Raw genomic sequence first — 25,014 nt, 5'->3', positions numbered from 1 at the left:
TAAAGTGTCAAACAAAAGTACGACCAGTAAGGTCAGTTTTCACACTGAATTTTTGTTCCACAACAAATCTGGCATCTACCATCTCAACATAGTAAACAGAGAAAGAGTGTTTGTAAATAAACCAGAGAATAGCATATATTATGCAGAATATACCACTATGTTCTAAAGAACCATTGAAAACCCCTCACAAAATGGCAGAGCACCAAGAGAATAGCATTTGTGGCCTCCACATCATGCTGCCATTGAAAGTTCGCCAGTTTCCATGGCAATACCTTTGTCCACCTGGTAAAACCTGGATGGTTACAAAAAATAGGCTCCCAGGTGGTTGGTGTGAATATTATCTGGTACTGACTATGGCTGCCTGGTTGCTGGTGCTAGAAGGTAAAAGTGGAGTTTGGAAATGAGTGCTACACGCATGAAGTCAAATGATCCGGGTTTTGGCTGTTTTAACACCGCATTGTTTGGCCTCGTCTTGAATGGGACTCTATGTGGCCTTGGAATATGTTCATGTGTGTGGAGACTGAGCTAATGAGAACATAGGGCCACACCGCAGTGATGGTACCAGGATCCAAAAGGAGCCATTGACAACAGAAACCTACAAACATGGTGAGTGTTCAGGCCAGTGATGAACACACGCTTGATTCATCTAAGGTCATCTCAGAGGCGTGGCTGGTTGATTTGCATTGTGCATGTGTGGTTTCCCTTTAAACTTGGTTGTTTTTAACATATTAACAGACCAAATTGAAGTCATCCATGTAAATTGAGCAACGTAAAACGGAAATGTGTGGACACTGCCCGTTGTACTCTGCTGTTTGTGAAGCATCTCATGATGAACTTAAAATATAATTATTTTACTACTCTCTAAATTTGACACAATTCATCACCAGTATTACATTTTCTGCACATTTGTATCAGTGATTTGAGTAATATCTACTCTTATTTAGTTAAGAGGTAGAAACCTGGCCTGGGTTGAGGTGGGTCAGCTGACCTTCTAGATCTGTTTAGGGAGAGCTGGCCGCGTGGCTCTGCATTCAGGCTTTGCTCGGCATTGTCCAACCTGACGAACACGGCTGCACTCATGCATACCAAATATCTGGTAATGTGTGTCTCCGTTACGGAGAACTTGAAAGGGACCCCACGTGTCACTAAACCTGAGTTTAATTTTTAATCTGAAATATTTATTTATTTTTTCTCTCTTATGTGATTGTTTGATGACCTGTTACAGTAGTGTTGATTCAGTGTGACCAGTTTAAATTAGTTTCACAGCGAACTGAGGCTAGGCACATTCAGATCTGAGATAACAGCTTTCTTTGGAAGCTGTTATCTCAGATTTGAATTTCATTACATATCAAATAGCTAATGTATTTACAGAGCTAAAGAGGATGATTCAGAATCAGGTCAGGTTTAGAAAGAATTCCTCATGGATGACAGTAAATTATGTCAAGTAAATTAAGTCCTGCATAAATCATTTCATGATTCCCCCTAAAGAATTAATGTCATTTGAAATTTGGTAGTTCAGCAGTTTAGCAGTTTAGTCATCCATCAATAGTTTACACATCTCCAGTGTGGATTAAGTCTTTTATGCATGATAACAGACCTGCATTATGCCTCCAAAAAATAATATTCTTCACAAAATATGTGGTTGTATGAGCAGAGTGGAGGTTATGAAGTGGACCTGTTTGTGGAGGCGCCGGACTATGACCTCATCTGCATCATCTGCAGAGGGGTCCTGCGCTGCCCAGTCCGTGTGGCCTGCAACCACATCTTCTGCAAGAAGTGCATCCTCCAGTGGCTGAAGAGGTACCCACCACTATGATTGCACTATTTGAGTATTTTGGGCTTTTAAATCGTATTCCTCACAGCATAGGCCGTTCTTTAGTTGAATGGATTATAGCAGACGTCAAGAAAGATACATATTAAGGAGTGGTTGTGATATGTGGTGCCTAGGTGGTAAAACTGAATCATGCTGGAAAGTTGCCCACTCTCTTGTGAATGTGTAAGAGACATTTGTACTTCCTTTTGCTGCCCAGACAGGAAACGTGTCCATGCTGCAGGAAGCCTGTGAGTCAGAACCTCATGTTTGTGATGTTCAGACTGAGCAAAGCCATCGGCCGCCTACAAGTCAAGGTGAGGCTTTCTTGTGTCACTGGAATAAGAGGTGAAAATAGAAAAATTGATAAAAAGACACAAAAGTTACAACCTTTTTGAGATTTCAGATATTGTTGAGATGTCACATACCGGTATATTAGGCAAGATAGATATCTGACTTGATGACCCTATTGACAGCAACACATAGTCTCGTTGGCATGAATGACCAACTAATTTTTCCTTATTTAATTTTTTACACTCCCCCTGGCACCAGTGTCGTAACACACCACAGGGATGTGCAGCAATCTTCCCTCTCTCTGAGGAGTACCTCCACAGCTCCACTTGTCCTTTCGAGCGGCTGCTCTGCCCGCACTTGGGCTGCGGGACACGGACGCTGCGGCGCGACGCAGACTCGCATGCCTGCGCTTGCCCGCACTGGAGCCAGCTGTGCCCGATGGGCTGCGGCACGCAGCTGAGCCGCACCACGCAGCCGCAGCACAACTGCTACCGCGAGCTGCAGCAGCGCTACGAGGCCCAGCGCTGCCGGCAGCGCACCATCGCCGCCGCCCTGCGCCGCAAGATGACGCGCATGCAGAGCACCATGGCCCACATGCGCCGACAGGTGGGGCTCATCTGCGAGAGCCTGGAGGTGCTGGAGGAGTGCGAGGAGCAGGAGGAAGACGAGAGCCCCGGAGAGGGGACCAGCTCCAGCAGCAACAGCAGCAGCAGCAGCACCGCCAGCAGCACCAGCAGCAGCAGCTCGTAAGGGGCTGGAGTCAGGGGCGTCCGTGCAGGAATGCTTTGGGAGTTTCTGTCTATTTTGTAGGAGGTGCTTTGTGATTTTCAGACCTAGGTCTGAATGAGTGTTTGAGAGCTCTCACACCTGAGATGGATGTGAGAGTAATGCTGGGTGAGGCATTCTTATTGAGGTCTCTCCAGGTCACACGCCTAAGCATAGCACAGAATGGTATTTGAAACAAGGCAAGCATGTCTCACTTGTCATTTGTTTTCACGTGGTGTACACATTTCCAAACAATAAATGTGCTTTCATATGATTGGCTGCTATTCTGATCTTTTCGAGAACGTCTTGGGACAAAGTTTCTTTTTCAAGTAACTGTCAAAGGCAGGGGCGGACTGGGACAAAAAATCGGCCCGGGCATTTTGAACCAGACCGGCCCACTAAATTCGATAACACACCTTTTTAATCTCGAATGTCTACACCAACCAGGCTTATAGCTAGCAGGGCGTCTGCCCTATAGTCTACTAAAAAATAAGAAGAAACGGGACGCCCTACTTTTAGGCAGGACGGCCTAAAGACGCCCTATTTTTCTCCCGTTTTACCTGTTAACTTCGCTGAATGTGATCAAAATTCACCGTTTCAGTCGCTTCAGTGCTTAGCGAAGTCTAGAATCATGCATATGACCTGCCAATTAGAAAATACGAATAGCATTGCTGTATTTCCGCTACAACAACGTTACATCATGATTCCAACGAAACATTGATTCACGGGCTCGCAGAAGCTCCAGAAGACAGCTGTCTCACCGCACGTCACTGAACCTACTACTGTATGAGTTCAACAAGAGTTTGTGTGTTAAGGTGGTGGTCTTAATTAATCTAAATGCAATACACATCATACACTTTAAAGCTTTGTTCAGAATACGGAGGTATAAGATCGGTCGATATTTTCCATGAAAATAGCGACTGAAGAACCCCCTGTTCTCGTCTCCGAGAGGACAGGCTGTATTGCTCCCTTTTCTAGAAGGGAGTCTATTTCCTCCTGTAGGAAACGCGCTTGATGAGGTGGCATTAACGTTTGAACTACGCCCCTGAACTTCGGGGGGGGGGACGGGAAAACTGGAGCGTATAACGGGCTATCATAATTCGGTATCTGGACAAATTGGCATATTTTCGGAATACCAGGGTTTGGGAATACTGGGCTTTCGGAACAATTGACATGGCACCGCGCACCACTCAAACGCACAACATAGAGTGTAGGCTAACGGCTGGCTGTTTCAGAGTACAGTAGACTGAGGGCTAGCAACAGCTACAGACTTGTCTTGTATTTACAATGCAAACGAACTTGGCCATAGAACATAGTTTCTAAGTCAAACATATTTTAGAGACGTTTTAATTCATGATCAGTAAGCTTACCGTAGGTCGTTGTATCGTATCTCCCTGGCTGTAGCCACCAGCACTGTCATCCACGGGAGCTGATGGCAAACTTTTAGCTAAAGGTAGAAGGTGTTAGCTGATATGATTGGACGAGACCCTAGTCACTCAAGAAGACGGCCAATGGGCCGCAGACTAGCGTGCGCGTGTCAAGCAAGTCAAGGCCATGGGCCACGCTGTTTACCGTCCTAATGCATTATGTAGGCAGGTCCAAATCGAAAGGGGTTTGTGTTGGGTCAGCCCAGGGGATGTGATTGGGCCAGCCCAGTGTCAGTAGGGCCGCTGATGAACTACTTTCGTGGGCCAGCCGGTCAGACCATTATATGGGGAAAAAAATAAAAAATTAAAATTCGGGACCATCGGCCCATATTGCACCCCGGCCCAGCGGGCAAACGCCCGGTATGCCCGATGGCCAGTCCGTCCCTGGTCAAAGGTAACACCATAAAAGTAATAAGGAAGTTGTAATTTTTTTTATCTATTCCGAGCATCTCATTGCACAGAAACTCTTTCCAAGCATTCAAACTGACAGCCCTCCAGGACAAACATTCCCATCATTCCTACCAAGCATTCTGTGCTGCACAATGAGAGGCATGAATGAAAACAATGGTTTCAGTTGCTTCTAAACCCCCTGCACACACACACAAACATATGAAGCGCTTGTCCTGCTTCAACCATGTTTATTAACTAAAGCACGGTGAGCCACATTGCAACAGGCTCTATGGAGAGCACATTTTGACACGGAACACAGGCAGCTACAGCATGTCTGGTTGGCTGGGGAGGAGGTTGCCATTCACTTACAATACGTCAACACTGACAAGCACTGCATTTTCATGGGCGTCCACAGGGTGGCACTACTCCCACTCTACTGAGGGCTCAGGGGGTATCCTATCGATGGACTCTATGGAGCTGTGCAGCGGTGAACAGTCAGGGGGGTCCGGGGTGCTGGCTGGTTGGTCCATGCCCGAGTGCATGAGTGGCAGGTAAATGTCATCCATGTTTGGCAACACAAACACTTTCTGAAAGAGACAGAAGTTTGGCACAGGGGTGTGACGTGAAAAGAAATCATGTAATCACACAAATGGGGCCGGCTAAAATCCTCTTATTTATGTTCAACTCGTGTGAACTCTGGCCTAAAAAATATGTGAATATGAACCAGCGTTTTTTTTACTCTATGATTTGATCTCTAATAGGATTGAGGCACGGGTGGTGCTCGCTGTCGAGGAAATGGGACGCAATTGCCGGAGAGTTTATAAAATGGGAGGGTGGGGGTGGGGGGAGAGAGAGAAAGAGAGAGGAGTAACCTGAAACTCGTCCTGTAGCTTCTTCTCGATCCACTCTGTCACGTGGCAGAAGGTCACCTCCCTTTCCCCCAGTTTAGGACGCACCCTCAGGTCCAGCCGAGGAGGGTCACAGAAACTGTACCTGAGAAAGCCAGGGCAGACGCAACATCAGACACACCAACAAAAGAACCATGCATTAACAAATCGCCCATATTTAAAGACTGAAGGTTAAAAGATAAAGCGGGCTAAAAGAATAAGGATGTAAAGTTGCAAATCTCATTGCTTTTGTAGTTTGCTTTTATCAGAGCACTTCTAGAGCACAGCGCATAGAGTGTGGTTTGCATACTACACCATCCTTAGAGCATATCATTTCACTTATTTGTTATGGGAAAATATATATAAAAGGTTAAGATGTGGGATTTTACATCACCATTTGATCAGAACAACAGCCCCATGCACACAGGCCTAATTCAAAGCGGGTTTTTCTCTCCATCATGTTTAATTTATCCTGCTCATCCTCTTAATTGCAGTGCAGAGCTCAGCGTGCTAAATGAGGATAATCCTCCACTGAAGCATGATTATACCCAGCTTTGGCCTGACATGGGAGACATCTCTCACGCAACCTGCCACAAGGAACTGCCACCTATGCCCTAATCTGACCTGTGTCGCGAGTCAACACACTCTCACTGTGGCAACGGCTAGGCTAACAGCTCGTACCAAATCCTATCGGTGGGGGGAGGAGGGATGTTGACGGCCAGCGTCCCGGACAGCTCCTGGACCTCGACGGTGAGCAGCAGGGGCATATTGGACACCTCCTCAATCTTCTTTTTGATGTACTCGTTTTCCGTGGCTTTCTGGAAGTACTTAGACTTAGCGATTTTGTCGACAAATCTCAAAATCCTCCGGCCCGTCCTGCCACTGGCAACAGGGCTGCAAACAAGAGGGGGGTGGGGGGCGGGGATCATGCATCATCAGGCGTCATCAAGTGAGAGATCAGAGCAATTTGAACAACAACACAACAGCAATTTGAAACAGCAGGAAATGACACCACACACAGAACAACAAGAACATTAAAATGCAATCACTTTGTAACAGACTAGAAGGGCATCTCTATTGCTACAGAGTTCAGTAATCAAATTTGCATAATACAGTGATAGAACCTCAGGCCATCAAGTTCTGGTGTCCCCATTTGGAGTCGGGAGCCATTTAATGGTATATTATGGTAATGGGGACCCAACTGCACTTGGCTGGAGGATTTCTTGTTGGAGAGGGAGAGCTGGCGCTGCACTAAGCACGAATGATCAAAGCCAGAAGAGTTGTCTTTTACAGGGGTCTGCTTATCATAGAGGCTACAGTGAGAGCGCATTGAGAACAAACTGCACAGAGCCATCAGTATAAATCTGCTAACAGGACAGGGTGAATGGGTGTTGTTTTGTGTTTATGGTGTGCACTGCTGTGTTGTGCTTGATTTCTTTGTAATGAAAGCAATCATCTTTGTAATGAAAGCAACAAAATTATCTCACATAAAGGTAGGCCCGGGGGATGTTTTCTCTCTTGGAATTTAATTTGATAACCGATCCAGGAGGAATGCGAGAGGAGGAAGTCTCTTACCCCTCCGCTCCGACCGGACTCCCCTTCTCCCCCAGGTTCCACTGCGGCTCAGTGAGGGCCGCCTCTTCCTCGTCAGTGGAGCCCGCGCTGGACGACTCCTCGTCACTGTCCTCCAGCACACACTGCTTGGGCACACTGTAGAACGCACGCATGGAACACACACGCAGGCTCATGTAAGTGGTGGAGATATGTGTTGGTGTACTGTACCACATGGTTCATTTCTGCTTGAGCAGATTTCATTTCAGCACTACAAGTGCAGAAATGTATCTGTATGGGCTAAGTCTATACTTAAAGCCCAGAGGGATTATTGACTGAGCACTTGATTGAGGCGGTTACTTGTTACATATAAAATGAGGTTCAAACTTTGAGTTCAAGTTCACAGTTATGATGGTAATGTATTTCTCACCATAAATTCAAATTCATAAAAGTGTCCAACAGGCACTTTAATTTACACAATGTAACAGACCTCCTAAATACAGAATACTTCTTGGCAACACATTTAACAAAAGCAGAACAATAAATCAACTGCCTTCCTAAAAAAACAGAGCAGGACAGAAATGAAGAACATTCCATGGCACCAAGGCAAGTTGTTCAAAGAAACAAACAATAGATTATTATACCGGTAACAGGTGCATCCGATTCTCATTCCAACTCCGCTTCTCTGTCTCATTCCAACCCCCATTCTGACTAAATGCCAAGTTAACTTTGTCATTGTGGTGCTTCAGCTCCTCAATCAAAAACTCATACTCAGCAGATTTACTGGCCCACATCAACCTAAGAGTTAAAAGCTAAGTATGTTAATTAAAGTTGCCCACATCAACCTAAGATAAGCTAACAGCTAAGTCTGTTCATTAAAGGTGTTGTGACCTGAGCCCCACTCGTACTGTGAGTCCCCTGAGTCCCAGACAAACTGCTCAGTCGAGTCCTGCCGCCAGTACGGTTGAATTCCCAGAAGTCATTGCTCTCCTGCCCCCTCTCACCCGGCTCCTCCTGTCTCGACCACACGGTCGGGCTCCAGGCTGTCCTTGCCCAGTTTGGTCAGGTTGATCTTGGTCTCCAGGGTCATCTGCAGAGCTCCTGTGTACTCTATGTCCAGCTCCAGCCACAGGCCTGAGACACAAAGCATGTAAGAAAATATATCTAGAAACCCATATTTAGTACATTAGGCATATGAATGTACAGATGCTTAACACACACAGACACACACACACACAGAAACACATACACACACACACACACACACACACATATATAAAATTGTAATCGCGATTAATCGCATTTTTGTCATAGCTAACTCAAAATGAATCACGATTAATCGCAAATTTTTATCTATTCTAAATGTCCCTTCAATAATTTTTTTTCATCATTTTTATTTTATTTTAATGCTCTTATCAACATGGAAAAGTGGATTGGCTTGCTTTATGCAATGTTTTATTTGATTGAAAAACGACATTGCCAACAGGGCGCTACAAAATAAAATTATAAAGTGCACATTTCAGATAAACAAGGACTCAACCTATAGTACAAACCATGGCTTAATATTTTCTTTTTTTCAAGTTTGCTGTGAACATGGAAGTCAGGCCTCTTATTTCAAAAACAATGAACCGTAACAGTTAGGTTACCAATAAAAAGTAAGCCTACTACTTCAGTACTTTCAGCCAGCTGCCTGTTGACATTTTCAGACAACAGTGAAGCTCGCTTCTTTTGCACAACACAACTTTTAAAGGTAAACTTTCTATTCAGAAGCTTTTTATCATCCATTTCGCCGTATCGCGCTCACCATTCACTCAAACGTAACGTTAGCCTACTACACAGTTTGGGAGGGCAAAAAGAACGCTAATCTAAAAAAAACGGGTTAATCGCGCGATAAAAAAATTTACGCCGTTAAAATGGGTTTGCATTAAAAAAATGACAGCACTAATATTTATATAAATACACACATTATATATTTATATATATTTATATAAATACACATAATGCATACGCATAATGCACAAAAACACAACGCACACACCCACACACACACACACACACACACACACACACACACACACACACACACACACACACACACACACACACACACACACACACACACACACACCCACACACACACACACACACACACACACACACACACACACACCCACACACCCACACACCCACACACACGCATCAATCCATAATTCAGAATAAATGTGCAGTTACATACACAACCTTTGCTTCCTGCCCATCTATTGTTTGTTTGTCAGCTGGGGAGAATCACTCAGTGAAGTTCCTTTCCTATGCATTCCAGGATTTTTGTTTGGGGGAGAAAGGGCCTCCTTACTGATCATTTTGAAATTGAACAAAGTCTTGCGGACTGTCTTCCCACATCCGGAAGATAAAGTACATTTATAAAGAGTACCAATTAGCCCAAGACAATGACAACAGGGGCACTAATCTGTGCGATATTTCAGAGGGATTACGAGCGCTTGAGGATTTAATTATGGGCGTCCTTAATTACACTAAATTACAGCAGATTATAATTCCCTCAGTGTCTGATAACTAGTGTGGCAAATCTGCGAATGGGATGAGGTCTGATTAGGGAGTGTGCGTCTATGTGTGTGCATGTGTGCGTGTGTGTGTGTGTGTGTGTGTACCTGTTTGTGTGTGTTAGTGTGTTTGTTTATGTGTTCACATGTGTGTGCGTGCGGGTATTGGTGTATGTCCATGTGAGCCCGAGACTATGCGAGTGTGCAGGGGCGGTTCTAGCAAATTGGAGGCCCTGGGCAAAGAACAATGTTGAGGCCCCCCCCCCCCCCCCCCCAAAAAAAGAAATCGTTTTAATGTTAAGTGGAACTGACATTTATTGTGAGTATATGACTTTAACAATTAAACAGTTGTAATTTATTTTAATGATGAGGTTTTGAGTACAGTGTTTTAGTAGTGTAACTTTTTTATTTCTTAATCAAAACAATGTTACTGGTTACATTTGATTAATGCTTTATAGTTCTGTTTCTGAATGTTTTCAACTCAAACTTCCAAATTTGTACAGGTCCTGTTTTAACCATTTCAATTCTCTCTCTATCTGTTCATTTGTCACGCCATAGAGGCCTTCACTAATCAATGTATCTCCACCATTGATATACTCACATTGTTGACATCACCGCTGTCGTTATCAGCCAGCTGTGCTTGAGCTGTGTTCATGACCATGGCAGTATCATGCATGTCGTCGTCAGTGCGGGTGTGACTCTGTCTCGGATATGGGCAGCTGTGGTACATGATGGCTCACCGTTTGTAGAAGCAAGACAGGCAGAGCTAGTTGGTGTCACTACAAGCCGTTTGTCTGCTGCTGCTGCTAGCAATCGCTAAACTTGGCTTAGCCGCACTTGAAACATTATCAGATGAACTCGACACATTATCAGATATTTCTTCCACTTCCACGGAAGAATTCCTTAATAGGAAATTGTGTGTTACCTTAGGTAATTTCTCCCTGAACTTCTCATCCTGCCCTTTCCTCTTTCTTTTCTCGCTGCCACTTAAAAGACGTTTCCCTCTTAACTTTGCGACCGCACGTCACCACACGAAAAATTGTCAGTATTGACAGAAAAGTCACGTGACCTGTAATAATTTGTTCCATGATGGAATTAAGATACATTTTAAGCTGATAGTGAAAGGAAAATAATCGTTTTTCATGCTTATTATGAATTGCCATTATTTTGCAATGCCAAGTGATTTAGCAAAAAAAAAAAAAAAATCGGAAATACGACGAGGCCCCCCTGGTGGCCGAGGCCCTGGGCAACTGGCCGGTTTGCCCGTTCGTCCGGTCCGCCCCTGCGAGTGTGCAACTGAGTGTGTCAGACATCACCTCTCATACCAGGTGTAAGCTCTCAGACTGCCCGACTGAACCTCTCTCAGTCACCAATGTGTGCACTTCACTCCAGCAATCAGAGATCAGTCTCTCTTTCTCTCAATCTCCTTCTTGACTCTCTCTCTCTCACACACACATACATACAGACAAGCAAACACGGCCTCATACAAATGGTAACCAGAAGCATTGATCCATACATAAAATGGAGACCAAGTCTTCTGAAACGCTGACACATTTCAGCAGACAAGCACACAAACACAAACACACACACAAACACACACACACACACACACACACACACACACACACACACACACACACACAAACACACACACACGTATACAAACACACACACACACACATACATACATACATGCATGCTCACACACATAAACACGCATACACACACACACACACACACACACACACTCACGCACGCACAAGAGCTGCATTATGTGAGCTGAGATTACAGCGGGATAATATCTGATCTCATCCCTACTCGGGGCCGTCACATGAGGGAACATAAGCGGAGCCCGGCCCATCATTCCTCTGAGATGGAAGATCTAATCGGATCTTTCGCAAAGTCCTGCGCATAACACACTGAATAACACACCATGCGGGAGTGCACCTCGCAGGATAACACACAGCACAAAAGCACAACACATGGCTGCACAATGCAGCTCAGTGGGGCTCATCCGGACTTACCTCTGCAGTTGATACGGGGTTCGTACGTGTTGATAATTTGAGGCATGCAGGAGCCCATGTCCAACTCAGTGAGAGTCAGCTCATTCATGAAGTAAGGCAACTGGACACACACACACACACACACACACACACACACACACACACACACACACACACACACACACACACAAACACAAAGAAAAACATTAAAATTCATATATATTTTTCATCTGGAAGACATTCCATATAGGATTTATGCCTGCCTGGGTTACAGAAGGATGGTCAATCCACCCAACAGAAAAGTGCAATTTCAGTTTGAATGATTATAAAAGATTATGTAAAATGCAACTGTTGCATAAAATGCTGTATTTGTGTCCATATTCATATTCAATTCAAGACATTTTGTAAATGGCAATAATGGCAATGCCCATGAGAGCTTTCTGCTTTGACTTTACCCAGAATGCATCATGCTGCTACGACTCACTCACCCTTATTTTACTCAGTTTCTTCTGAATCTTGTGCGTGACCACGTCAGCCCAGTACTTCTCCTGCAGGAAGTCCCAAAAGATCCGGCCAATCAGGGAATTGATCCAGACAGATTGAGGGGCATCCATGTGACAGCATACTTCCTGTTTGGGAGAAGCAGCAGTGGGGTGAGATGGCTCCTGTCCGTAGCCGTCTGACCTGAGATCAGATGCCCACTCAGGCTCCGCTGCGGCCAGAGGACTTTTTAATGGGTCTGTTCCATCCCTGTGTTCCTCTGGGCTTCAGATTATGGTCTATGAAGCAGCAGCTGCTTAAACAGACTGCATTAACTCTGTAACTAGCCCGCTTGGCAGCACTGCGTGTTCCTCAGCTGCAGAACGAGCTGACCTGCCACCATAGCAGAAAGACAATTTCTTTCTATAATTAATGTGGGGTTTTTGTCCAAACACTGCCAAAGAGCATCATGCACTGGGCAGTCAGAATGCATTAAATACTGCATCCAGTCACTTTACAACAAACATATTCATATTCATAAGCCTCAAAGAGCAAAGGCCTACAGATGAGACACAGATGCCATACAGTGCAATAATATGCAACGACACATCTAGCCTTTCACAACAACAGACTGCCCCATAGATCCCCATAGGTGTACTCCACGGCCCATGTGCACCCTGCAGTACCTTCTCTGGGGCTGTGGGGCTGGCCTGGGTGCTGCTGGGCCCGGGGCTGGCTGCAGGGCTGGGGCCCTGGGACCTCAGGAGGGTGCCCATGTAGGAGGTGTAGTCCTGCAGCAGGGTGTTCCCCCGCACCCTGCCAGCCAGGTCGCGGGAGCACAGCAACACGGAGGCCAGGTCCTCGGTGCTCCCCCAACTGGAGAGCCTGCTGGACTGCACCGGGCTGCTGGGGCTCTCCACGTGAGGCGCTGACACGTCTGCATGAACACACACACACACACACACACACACACACACACACACACACACACACACACACACAAACACACACACACACACACACACACACACACACACACACACAGCACATACTGTATAGTGTATAACATTCAAAGCTTATCACATACTCTTTATTTTGTGATAACATTTTCCAGTAAATCTGTCTGTTCTTTTCTTGACAAATCAACAGATGGTAATACAAAGTTTTACAATTCAGTTCTGACACAAGGACAATGGGCTATTCATCTTCGTGGGCGCAGGTGTGTGATCTGATTTGCCAACTGTTATTGCCTACATTTAATGACTAGAGACGGCCTTACCAGATCTGGAGCCACATCTGTTCAGCCTGTCCTGACTCTCAGTCCTGGAGGCCGCCAGGAGGTGATGAAACCACTCCTCCTTCTCTCGCCCCGTTCGGCCAAATAGGTACAGAGTGGTGGGGGGGTCGGGTTTGGGTTTGGCTGGCGCTGTGACGGGCCTTTCCTCTCTCTGCTGCTGCTGCTCACCCCCACCCCCGGCCTGGGTCTCGTCCCTGAGCTCCTCCACCACGGGCTGCTCGCCCTCGGCAAGCGTGATGCAGATGGGGTACTTCTGATTCCACACCCGCTTGCGTGCCAGAGCTGCTGGGCTCAGGAACACCTGTGTCCCCCCCCACCCCCCACATAAGCAGCCTTCATTAGAAGCGTGTCACAGCACAAGGCACACAGCACACATCACAGAGAAAATACAGCACTTCCACCTCAGGAAAAAAACGCTCATCGGCTCAGTTACACCAATAGAATATTTGGAATGGGGTCAAAATGGATGGAACTGTCAGCTGAATCACAAAGCGATCGGACAAAAACTATGGATGAGAGCCTTTGAGGATGACTACTCTCTTTTATGATCATTTCCTTTGTGAAAGAAGAATGAATGTGTATGCATAATTAATGCTTTCTGAACATCACATCCAAACACAGACCTTGCTGCCGATAAGCTGGACCTTCCGCGATCGGACGAAAGTCGACTCCTGGGGCTGCTCGTCGAATGTAGCCCTGCGCCTAATGTTCTGGCGGGGGTAGTCCATCCTCAGGCACTGGCCCTCCAGAGACACGCACACCGAGTGTGTCAGGGACGGATGGTAGTAGTCTGGGTCGTAAGCGTACATCTCATTCATCCAGCCCTGAAAGGCAAAGCAGACGCACAGACAGTGGTTTGATCAAGTCAGCGGCATCAGACCTTCTGATCTGCACATCATCATTCACCCGGGTCTCAAAGGGCACAGTCTAGAGGGCCTTTGATTCAGTCATCGCAGTAAATCAAGTGTCGTTCGCTCATGCAGCTGAAATGCATGGCCAAGGCAGGGTCAATGATTCAGACAACCCGGCTCAGCGATAACAAGCTCAGCCTGTCAGCAGTCACTGATTAAACGTGGGCGTGCTGTTGCTGTTCTCAAATCAGCCCTTCCTTGCTTAGAACCAGGCACACAAAGCAATCCTGGAGTTCTCAGTCTGCCGTGAATAGACTCTGCCAAGGACCCTGCTACATAAAAGAGGAGAGGGTTTTCAATGATAGGTGCATTGTACCAAAAGCTAGTGGGAGTCAAGCTGTGCCGTATCAAGCTTTGTCTGACTGAGCGAACTGCACAAGGGACACGTTAATGGTGGCTTTGGCCTTGGCACAGAGACATTAATTGCAGCCTATCCAGTTTGAGCTACAATGTGGCCCATTTGAAAAGCAACCGGTTCCAAAGACAAACGCCACAGGCAAGAAAGACGGTTTTATTCTAACAATATCCTGTGCTGCATGATTTTTTCCACGATATTCTGCAACTTCAAAACATTTGAGAAAAGAAATAAGATGACACGTCTAATGAAACTCTGCATGCTCTGCAGGAAAGATTAAATGTGAGACTCAGTTGCCCACCAACATCAGACTCACCTTTAAGCAGGGTGGAACACCTTGGAGGTCACTTGGACGACCATAGTTGTATTGGTTAACACTGCGTCTGTGAGGTGGAGTGGCCTGTCTACTCATGCCGAGGCGGATGAGCAGAAGTCCTATCATGAAGCCAAAGATCAAGCCAAGGCAGAGGCCTGACATATATGCAGTCAAAGGTAGGATGAAGTAAGAGTAGAACAGGACAGCCAGAAGGCAGAGTCCCACGGCGGGCACATTCGGGGTATGGGGGTTCCCAGGCTGGGCCGTGGGACCGACCCCCATCGCCTGCATGATCCCACCTCCGTGACAGCAGAGCTCCAAAGAGGGGCTGAGGTCCTTAAATCGGCCTCGGTGCTCAAGGTAAGCACAGGACCCCTTCCTCTTGCCGTGTTCGACCGGCCAGTTACAGACGGGCAGGTTAAAGTCACCTTCTGTCTTGGTGCTCCGAGCCTGGGAGTCAGTTGCGGTCAGATCCCCCGTGGATCTGCCGATGACTGCGTAAAAGCCTTTATGGCTTGGGGAGTCCACAGAGCTGGCCGTCCTATGGTGCTTGGGGCTGCTGGACACGCTGCTGTCGTCACCCATCATCTTGTTGAACATGCTGAGAGGTTCCTGCATGGCCTCTTGAAGCTTCCGCCTTGTGTCCTCCAGTTCCGTCTTGAAGAAGCCTGGTTTCGACTCTGGGGGCGAGAGGCTGACGGGGGAAGGTGGGGCTGTGCGGGAGTCTTTGGACTGGGTGAGCTGCCTAAGCAGGTGCAGGTTGAGCCGCGAGTCGGACTTCGACTGGGACACCTCCGGCTCGCTACGGGAGAGCTCGGAGGAGATGGACTTCACCAGGCTGAGAAAGGGCCTCGGCTTGAGGGAGGAGGATGAGGAGGAAGCCTCCTTGAGCTCATGCTCGGTGGAGAGGGACTTCACCAGGTTGGCCATGGATCGGTGCGTTGGGGACGCCAGCCCCGGGGAAAGGAAGCTGGGCATGGAGGCCGTCAAATCCCCCAGGGAGCCTGGCGAGGAGGGCGAGAGTGGAACGTGGAATGCCTGTGAGCGCAATCCCCAGTCATCCTCATCAGGACAGGATAACTGTTTGGGTAGAAGGGCACTGGCTCCTCCTTGGTCTCTCTCCAGGGTGAAGATCAGCTCGTTGTCGTCCAGGCTGTCCCACTCGCCCTCTGTGCCCGTCAGCTGGATCACAATCCCCCTTCTCGTTGCACCATGAGCCCCTGGAGGAGGAGGAGGAGGAGTTGGGCAGAGCCCTCGATTTTTGGGTCCTCCATCATTTCCTATGGTCTCAGCCATATTTTATCTTCACACAGAAGAAGGCACTCGAGACTCTCTACTGTTACATTCAAGGAGACAAAATCATACTGGGTTACATCACCTTGAGAGACTTCAAGAATGTGTTGATGTGAAAGACATTCATTTCTGTTTCTGAAATCTTTATCCATTAGGGAGCTCTGGCTTGGTGACTGTGTGGGTGAGAGAGATTGCTGCAAGGTAATTACTTGAGCCTCAATATTTACTCAGCACTCTCATGTGAGAACAAAAGATTTCTGCCCCTGCTGTCAGATTCGATAAGTGTGGGCTGATGATGCTCGTAAAAATAGAGCGGGGGAATGTTCTTCTTAAACGATCGGAAAAAGTAGGGCAGAGCTCTGACTTAATTTCAATAGCTCACTGGCATCATCTAAGCTCAAAGATAAATCCGCCGGTAAGGACAGGGACACCTACTCCATAAGTAAGTCTATGTGCCAACACTAAGCTTGCTTCACTTGCTACATTCTTTGCCAGCATATATCTAGAATTCACCCTTGGCACAGTTTTTGTTTTTGAAGGAAATTGTTTCCCTCTTGATCATCGCGACATGCAGAGTGCTTTCATAAGCACCATGCACTGTGCTGCCTTCCCTCACCCTTGGGAGACACAGCCACAAGGCTCCTCTTTCACAGTCATCCTTCAAAGGGACAGATTCCTCTTTTAAATTCAAACTGCCGCTACCGATATGCATTGATCCATTGTTGCACAGCATAGGCAAGATATGTTACATAACGAACAAAATGGATGCAATGCTCGTCATCAAAATATACAGGCCTGTGTTTACATAAGCTTGTGACGCCATTGACAGCTGAACCTTTTACAGCAAGCATATTGGTCTTAGAAGACTTCTGAGTCTCAACAGCTGCCTTACAGCAAATGTATGTATGGAAATTAACAATAACCCCATTAACCCTTAACAATCCCAATGGAAAGACAACTTCTCATTCTCTGTGTACAGGAAGGAGAGTATCCCTACCTTTTCTGGGTCAATGACTGTATTTCAAAGTGAGTTAAAGACCACATACTAGCATTACATAACAGCCTGACACAAATTCAACCAATTCAACAACAGCTGGTGGATTCTCTGTAATCCTTACTTTCCATCCAAAATGGTCTGTGGTGAGATATTAAACCGGCGGACAGTATTAGACCAAATTCTACAGATACTCACAAACATGTTCAGACTGCCATCGTATGTGGAGCTCAGTGGTGCCAAAAGCAGAGATGAACAACAGCTGTCTTAACACGGTGGCAGAAACCTGTGGCGTCTCTGGACGTGGAGAGACCTGGGACAGGACAACAATCTGAGCATAAACCTCCTTTTTCTGGAACATAATCTTCTTTGCAGAACACAGGGCAGAGACAGGCACTGTTACGAAATGACTTTGCCGTCATCGCACTGAGCAGGCCACACGACAACCTAGCTGATATTGGTGTGACTGGCGTCAATCGTGTCAACTTTGACTGTGTCATTGAATGGATCAAGCTATCAAGCTATCATCCCCGCTCCTCAGAAACGAAGAACAGCACACTTCTCAACATCTGTGAGCATAAATGGTGTGATTCACCAGACACCAGGTAACAGCAGGGGGGAAACATTTTGGCTATGCCCTTAACCAAGTGGTCATGCTCTATCAATTACAAAGAGGTAATCCTTTTGTGTACTTAATGGGTTGCAATCTGACATTTGCTTTGACGTCACAGCAAGTAATGTACATTTCAGAGGTCCATTAATAGGTGACCTGGGAGAAAGGCAGAGAGAACCGTTTGTGCGAGCCACTGTGGTTATAAAAGGAAAATGTTAGTAGGAAAACACAAGCAGATGACAAAGAAACAGTCTCTCAGATATTCCCTCAGGCCCTCACTGGTGTAATGTTAGGGTTTGCCTTTTGTATGTCACATTCAATAAGAGCTTAAAGGTCATGCAAGAGCACTCAGCCACTGTATTTTTCCAATAATTTACCATTTCCCTCAGTGCTAGGCAGAGATGGTACAATCTGAGCCTGTGAGACTGAATAGATACCAGCTTGTGAATGGACCCCCTGCTCTCTGTGCAGTGTACCTTTGGGGCACAAGCTGATTCTCATTGTTCTGACCCACAAATGTGTTCCACTGGCATGTTTCCTCTTGTGAAATGATGGGCTTGACTCTTCAGTGTGGTGGGCTTACATAGAGGGGCCCTGCAAACAGGCAGTCAACGCCAGTCATGCAGATTAACCATTCCACTGTGTGTCTTATGGACTGACAAGCTTTTATGAGTCAGAGGCAGACACAATATTAAGGTGTTTCTTCTGAGATATGAAATCTATTTAATCAGACTTGTGCTGCCAGCCAGAGGAAAACTAATATTTATGTAATTGATGGAGGCGTGCACGGGCATACACACACACAGAATTTAGGCATGCTTACAGTTAATATGGTCATGGATGTCATCAATGTGAATGACTGTTTCAAACCTCTGAATCATAGCAGTTTCAACGTCATAGTAGGAGCATATATTTAAGGAAAGGATAACCAGGGGATATATTGTTACAGGTGAATTTTATCGCAGTAAATTCAGTGAAAATAACATGGGTGATGCATAGAAGAACACAAACTGCAACAGTATTTTGAAATTACGACAATGTTTTCACGTCAAGGTACAGAGCCACTCACCAAATCATTTTCAGCACTTCTTGGGAGTCACTGAAAGACGGTGCGATGTTTTGATTTGTTCCCTGCGGTCCAGAAACTTTCTGCGTAGAGACTATTGTCAACGACGATGAAAAGAGACTAATGAGATATTTCCATGCAGCATTTGTGGTCTTTTGTCAGCAAAAATATTTGTACGTGCGGAGTCTCTTTGACATTTTGTTACATCCTTATAATATGAGTTCAGAAACCTAGGAGCATTACAGTGCGCACATTCCATTCGGTGCCTTCATACATGTTCTTTGAAGTACTCCTAATCGCTGGCATTTCGGTCATCCACAAGGAAGCCCATATGCTATGCACGACGGATTTAGTAGGTACCCCAGGGTGCTGTACAGCTGTGCACGTGCCACCGGACCCAAATCTGAACTCTATCACGACGCGTAACGGGTGAAATGAAATTCGCCGACTTTGAACAGTTTGGAGTTCCGACCGAATGGCATCGGGATATGGTAATATTGCCATGGAGATGCGCACCCGAACATAGTTCAACACCTCTCTCTTGCTGCCTTCGTCCAGATGTGATTTAGCGAACATCAGCGCACCAATCTGATTATGGAAAGGATGGCTGCGGTCCACTTTAATCCAGATTAAACATCCCAGCCCCAACACTCTCTCTCTCTTTCTCTCTCTCTCACTCACTCTCTCTCACACACACACACACACACACACACACACACACACACACACAGTGGCGGTTCTGCATGGAATTACGCCCCGGGCGATATCCCCTCCGAGCGCACCCCCCCCCCCCCCCCCCCCCCCCCCCCACAAATCCTTCAATAGAACATTTCAATAACACACTTAAGATAATTATTGCACACATAATTTACATTAATGTTAGCTAACCAGCCATCTGCAAGTTATGTTGTGCAAGTGCAACGCTTGCTAGTCTAGTGGTGTCAAAAGGAAATCTATGGTCTAACCAGCTAGCTATCGACCTGTTAATTATTAAGATTATACTAGTACTCTGTATGCTTTTCAATTGCACAACTCTTTCAATAGAGCATTTAAATAACACACTTTAGATAATCAATGCACACATCATGTGCATTAATGTTAGCTAACACCAGCTCTTTGCAAGTTATGTTGTGCAAGCACTCAACATGCATTATAGTTAGTTGAGTTTGCTAATAGTGGCTAATGGGATTTCGCTAACGCTTGCTAGTCTAGTGGTGTCAAAAGGAAATCTGTGGTCTAACCAGCTAGCTATCGACCTGCTAATTATTAAGATTATACTAGTACTCTGTATGCTGTTACATTATGTAGTTGTGGCTAGCGGGATTTCGCTAACACTTTAGCCTAGTGTCAGATGAATGAACATGTTCATACCCTATGGTCAAATCAGCTAGCTAACGCTAGCTAGCAAACAACTCAGTTGGTGCTCAACATTAGCTGGTTGCCTTACAGTAATAGAGTATTGGTTAAGCTACACTTGATAAAATAAAACACATTTTACCTTGTCCACTCGAGCATCCTTCAATAGCTTTATCGATAATGTAATAGACTACTCTGTTAAAGATGTATTACATTTCCCTCGGGATGAATAAAGTATCTATCTGACTATCTATCTATCTATACTCTGCTCACTATTACCTTCACCAGTTGGATAAATTGATGCAGTTAGTGGTCTCCTTCCACCAATTAACCTTGCCCTTGGTGACCACATAATCGTTCTGTATTACCTATTTTTATAAGCCATTTCACACAATTCAGAAAAACAAAAAGTATAGGGTAATTATAATGTTTATTGGGAGACCCAGAGCTGAACTGCCCGCCGCCCCCTCTCTCTTTCTCTCTTTCCCCCTTTCACCCAGGATTGCGCTGCACCTTCTTAGCGAGCAGGTGCGCCTGCAGCTGCAGGGGGCGCCAATTTGCCAATTCCTCACGCAGTGATATGATATATAGAAATAGAAAAGCGCTTCGCGGCCCAGATTATTATTACTATTTTTTTAAGTGCTCGTGCCGCCCCTCACGTGTCATGAAAAAGTGCCGCCCCGGGCGGCTGCCCGGGTCGCCCGTGCCTAAAACCGCCACTGCACACACACACACACACACACACACACACACACACACTGAGACTGACCTTTTCCCTCTCCATATTTTTTTTGAAAATACCTATTCCTTATAGATCACTAAATGGTTTTAGAAATGATTCTGCATTTTCACAGAATGACAAATATTAGCCTTCACCTAGAGATGTGAGAAATTACTTCTGTAATAATTTGAGCATCCCCTGAGTATGTGGAGGCAAAATACATACCGTATTTATGTACAGGTCATTACCCTTAAATGCACAGCAACCATATGCACTTAAGGCTCAGGGCTCCCATCATGTCATCTTTACTCTCGCCCCCTTCCTCCCTGTAGTGGCATGTCCAATTCAACCTCCAGTCCATCTGCATCAGCGTTTTCACTAAAGCTTGTATAATGTTCGGTACACTGAGCCTCTTGCAGGAGTCAGCACTTCAGTTCAGAGCATATCTGGTAGAGTGAAAGCAGGATAGGCTTGAAAAAGATGGTCTCCAAGTCTGTGACGAAAATTAACTGTTTTGAATGACAGTATCCACCGTTTAATTTATTAATTCTGCTGTGGCGCTAAGCTGGTCCCCTGTTAGCTGACAAGAACAGTTTAAATAGACCTTGCTGTTATTGTAGTCTGAAAGGCTGTGACAGACATACTCACAAAACTCATTATCCCAGAAAAGCTGAGTAATTAAATCAGGGGCACACTGACTTAAGTACTTCATGACTATTATGTAAAGTGACTAGATAATATGTTTAATTAAAGTTTCTTTATTGATGAGGCATATAACAGTACTAAATATAATAATCGTAATATTCAAAACCTGAACTGTTTAAACTGAAATATAGTAAAAACGGCATCCAGCCAAAATGAGTGAGTACATGGGCCTTAGGCCTTACTTTTCTAGAGGCCAGGGCTCCTCCCATTATTCTCTATCTCCCCTTTGCATACCTTGCCGTCTTTTTAAAGCATCTGCTGACATCTGCTGCTGCTTATAAATAGACACATGTGTGTCACTAGAAACTTCTCAGTGCCTGAAAGAGTTAGACTTTAGGACTGTGTAGCTTGCACTGGCATACAGACAGCAAACATACTGCAAACAGACATAAGCTAACTTCATATACTTGGTACAGTGTGTTGTTTCGTGCTTTTTGTTATTTAGGGTGGTGTAGTGTAGAAGTGTTACGATTTCAGGTTTTTTACCCGGTGTGTTGCCATGTTCACTTATGCTAATCTGTATAGCTAAGTAGACTTAGCACAGCTTTTGTTCGCTTCTAGGGACAGTTCCTTCAGACATGGCCGCTGTTTTGGATCAGTTTATGGAATTCCACCCCATCCATGGCACCAATGTGCAACTGGATCCCACTGGGACAAGAGCCACCCGAGTTGAAAGTTTTGCTAATGGGGTGTGCTTCAGCAAAAACCCCTTGAGTCCTGGAGAAATCTTCCTGGTGGAGATTGAGGAAAAGGAGCTGGGCTGGTGCGGCCATCTTCGGGTTGGACTTACAGCACATGACCCTCGGACCCTGGAACTGCTGCCGGAGTACTCCATTCCTGATCTGGTTGACTTGGGAAATAGCTGGGTGTTTGCCATCACTAGAAACCACAATAGAGTTGTTGAGGAGCAGCCACCGCCAGAAGACAACTTAGCAGGGGGCCACAGACTGGGTAGGGGCGAGTCAGAGGAGGAAAGAGGAAACAGCAGACCCAAGATATTTTTCACAAGCCCCCACCTGTGCATTGAAAAGTTGTACATCCCCATGGATAAACTAGTCGGGCGCAGTCGGCCAGGCAGGTACAGCCACATCTTGGACGACCTTTACAAGTACAATGCACTACCTCCCACAGCTCGCCGGAGCCGCATTGGAGTCCTCTACGTACCCAGAGAACCAGGTTTTGCTGACATGCACATTGTCATCAATGGTGAGGACATGGGGCCCTCAGCCAAAAGGATACCTACGAGTAAGCCAATCTATGCAGTTGTGGATGTGTTTGCTGCCACCAAGTCTGTCCGCATCATCCAGGTGGAATATGGCTGTAAATACACCTCTTAATTTCTATAAATCTGAAAGTAGATATGATATATTTATGATAGTGTTTAGAGTTGTTTACTAAACATTTCCTTGTTTGTTTTGCCCCCCCTGTTTAGTTTCATCTTTGCAAACACTCTGTCGGAAGGCCATTCAGAAAAATATCGTTCACAGAATGGCTTTGGACTGGCTGGAACTTCCTGAGCTGCTTAAGAATTTCTGCAAGTATGAGTGAAGGACAATCCTGATGCTACTGCGCCATTATTTTTGACTTCCTGTAAAGATCACAAATCCCCCTGAAAAGAAACACATTTTTGTATGCCTGGTAAAAATTCCTAAATTGTTCTTGTTCACAGTATATCTCACATTTGGGGATATGAAAAACTATGAAAAGATAGCTAAGATCAACCTTCTTATCATATTCCAAAATGACACAAAATATTCCCAGACAAAGCTTACCAAAAATTCTCCTAATAGTTGTCTTTGACATTTCATCTATTGATTTACATCTGTCTCCGGTGCATATTCATTTATACAAGATGTTGTATATATATTTCACTTTGTGAATGTGCCTTGATCATAGTTTCATCCATTGTGGTTCAGGTAATCTGATATCATTATAACAGATACACATCTGGTTTCAGTGGTCTTAAAATACTGTATGTACTGTACTGACCAGTTCAGAGTTAAAAATGATGAGGTAGCTGTTGTAAGAATGTAAAGACAAATGTTTGTAAATGGAATGTTACAAAGTAACAAATACAGAGAAAATTGAATTATTTTCAATAAACTAGAGAAATACCAGGAAATCTGTACTGTTATATATGACACTGGGACACAGTCTGTTCAATACAGCCTAAACCACTGATTACTTTTTATATCAACCTTAAAATCATTGTAAACAGAAATAATTTGATCAGATTATTGTATGTGTGTGTGTGTGTGTGTGTGTGTGTGTGTGTGTGTGTGTGTGTGTGTGTGTGTGTGTGTGTGAGATTTAATTTAGACTGATCGGTCAAATGACCCAATTAAGGTGTGTAAGCTGGAAGGATTGTATTCTTTTATGTTGTGCATGCTGTCATGGCTACTGTAATGCATAAGATATAGTTTGGGCAAGAAATCACAAAACACATGAAATAAAGCTGCCAAGCCTTCGCACCATCCTGACCCAGTCACAGATTTGTTGGGCAGGCCACGTAGCTCACATGCCAGACCACCGTTTCCCCAATCAAATCTATGATGAGCTACTTCATGGGACACCAAGCCACAAGGGTAGGAAGAAGAAACGCTTCAAGGATTCCTTCAAGAAGTTTGGACTCCACTGCCCTACAAAGCAAAAAGGCAGTAACTGCACAGAGCACTAAACTGATAAAAATGACCTTAAAGTTATCTTGTTGTCCAGCCCAAGTAGTTGTAGGTAGATTATTGGACATGAGGCAGTATTGTTACTCCATATAACCTTATTCTTTTCAGATATTAGTAATTTTATTATTTTTTGTATTTTACCCCCTTTTTACAGTTACTGTATTTTTGCTCTGTATTACTTTGTATTACTCCTACTTTCGAAGGTTCCAAACCAAGTAAGAAGGCAGTAACTTAATACAGTAATGGCGTTTACTGCCTTTTTGCTTTGCTTTACTAGCAGTTTTTGTAGTTACTGTACAAACACCCAACAATTTTCTCCAAAACGACATACATTTGAGATGAGATGTTTTGTTACATGACAAAGAATGCTTTGAATGTTACAAAAAACTCAATAACTAATTTTCGCCAAAAAATGCAGTTACTGCCTTTTTGCTTTGTAGGGCAGTCCACCCCCGACACCTGGGAGGCCACTGCTCAGGACCATAGGGCAGAGGCAGCAGGAGAGTGGAGACAAGCCAAGAGATAGAGCTCACCAACAACCCTC

The 25,014-nt window shown here is 45.3% G+C and overlaps 3 protein-coding genes across 5 annotated transcripts; 2 read left to right on the top strand and 1 right to left on the bottom strand.

Annotated features, from left to right (window-relative positions):
* Window positions 1–1,636: 1,636 nt before the first annotated feature.
* rnf151 (ring finger protein 151) lies at window positions 1,637–3,063 on the top strand (the record flags this gene model as incomplete). The annotated part of the gene is made up of 4 exons (XM_080835486.1): window positions 1,637–1,800; window positions 2,031–2,127; window positions 2,363–2,801; window positions 2,936–3,063. 4 exons carry the CDS (start codon window positions 1,637–1,639, stop codon window positions 3,061–3,063), a joined length of 828 nt encoding a protein of 275 aa, XP_080691612.1.
* Window positions 3,064–5,108: 2,045 nt separating this feature from the next.
* tex2l (testis expressed 2, like) lies at window positions 5,109–16,340 on the bottom strand (the record flags this gene model as incomplete). The annotated part of the gene is made up of 11 exons (XM_080835817.1): window positions 5,109–5,273; window positions 5,559–5,679; window positions 6,255–6,467; window positions 7,149–7,283; window positions 8,129–8,258; window positions 11,707–11,806; window positions 12,174–12,314; window positions 12,852–13,102; window positions 13,445–13,763; window positions 14,086–14,286; window positions 15,045–16,340. The coding sequence occupies 11 exons, from the start codon at window positions 16,338–16,340 to the stop codon at window positions 5,109–5,111; spliced, it is 3,072 nt and encodes a 1,023-aa protein (XP_080691943.1).
* A 5,773-nt stretch (window positions 16,341–22,113) lies between these two features.
* Window positions 22,114–24,223, top strand: neurl2 (neuralized E3 ubiquitin protein ligase 2). Of its 3 annotated transcripts, none has more exons than XM_080835926.1 (2): window positions 22,114–23,037; window positions 23,225–24,223. In XM_080835926.1, the coding sequence occupies exons 1-2, from the start codon at window positions 22,371–22,373 to the stop codon at window positions 23,338–23,340; spliced, it is 783 nt and encodes a 260-aa protein (XP_080692052.1). In that variant the 5' UTR covers window positions 22,114–22,370; the 3' UTR covers window positions 23,341–24,223. The 3 variants fall into 3 exon arrangements, with proteins under 3 accessions (XP_080692052.1, XP_080692051.1, XP_080692050.1); XM_080835925.1 differs by having other exon boundaries at window positions 22,114–23,099; XM_080835924.1 differs by having other exon boundaries at window positions 22,114–23,112; window positions 23,225–24,217.
* Window positions 24,224–25,014: the final 791 nt, after the last annotated feature.

This window comes from Sprattus sprattus (genome assembly GCF_963457725.1).
Source record: "Sprattus sprattus genome assembly, chromosome: 3".
In the NCBI taxonomy this organism is placed as follows: Eukaryota; Metazoa; Chordata; class Actinopteri; order Clupeiformes; family Clupeidae; genus Sprattus; species Sprattus sprattus.
Note: the sequence above shows the minus strand (reverse complement) of the source record. Positions and strands in the feature narration are given on the sequence as shown.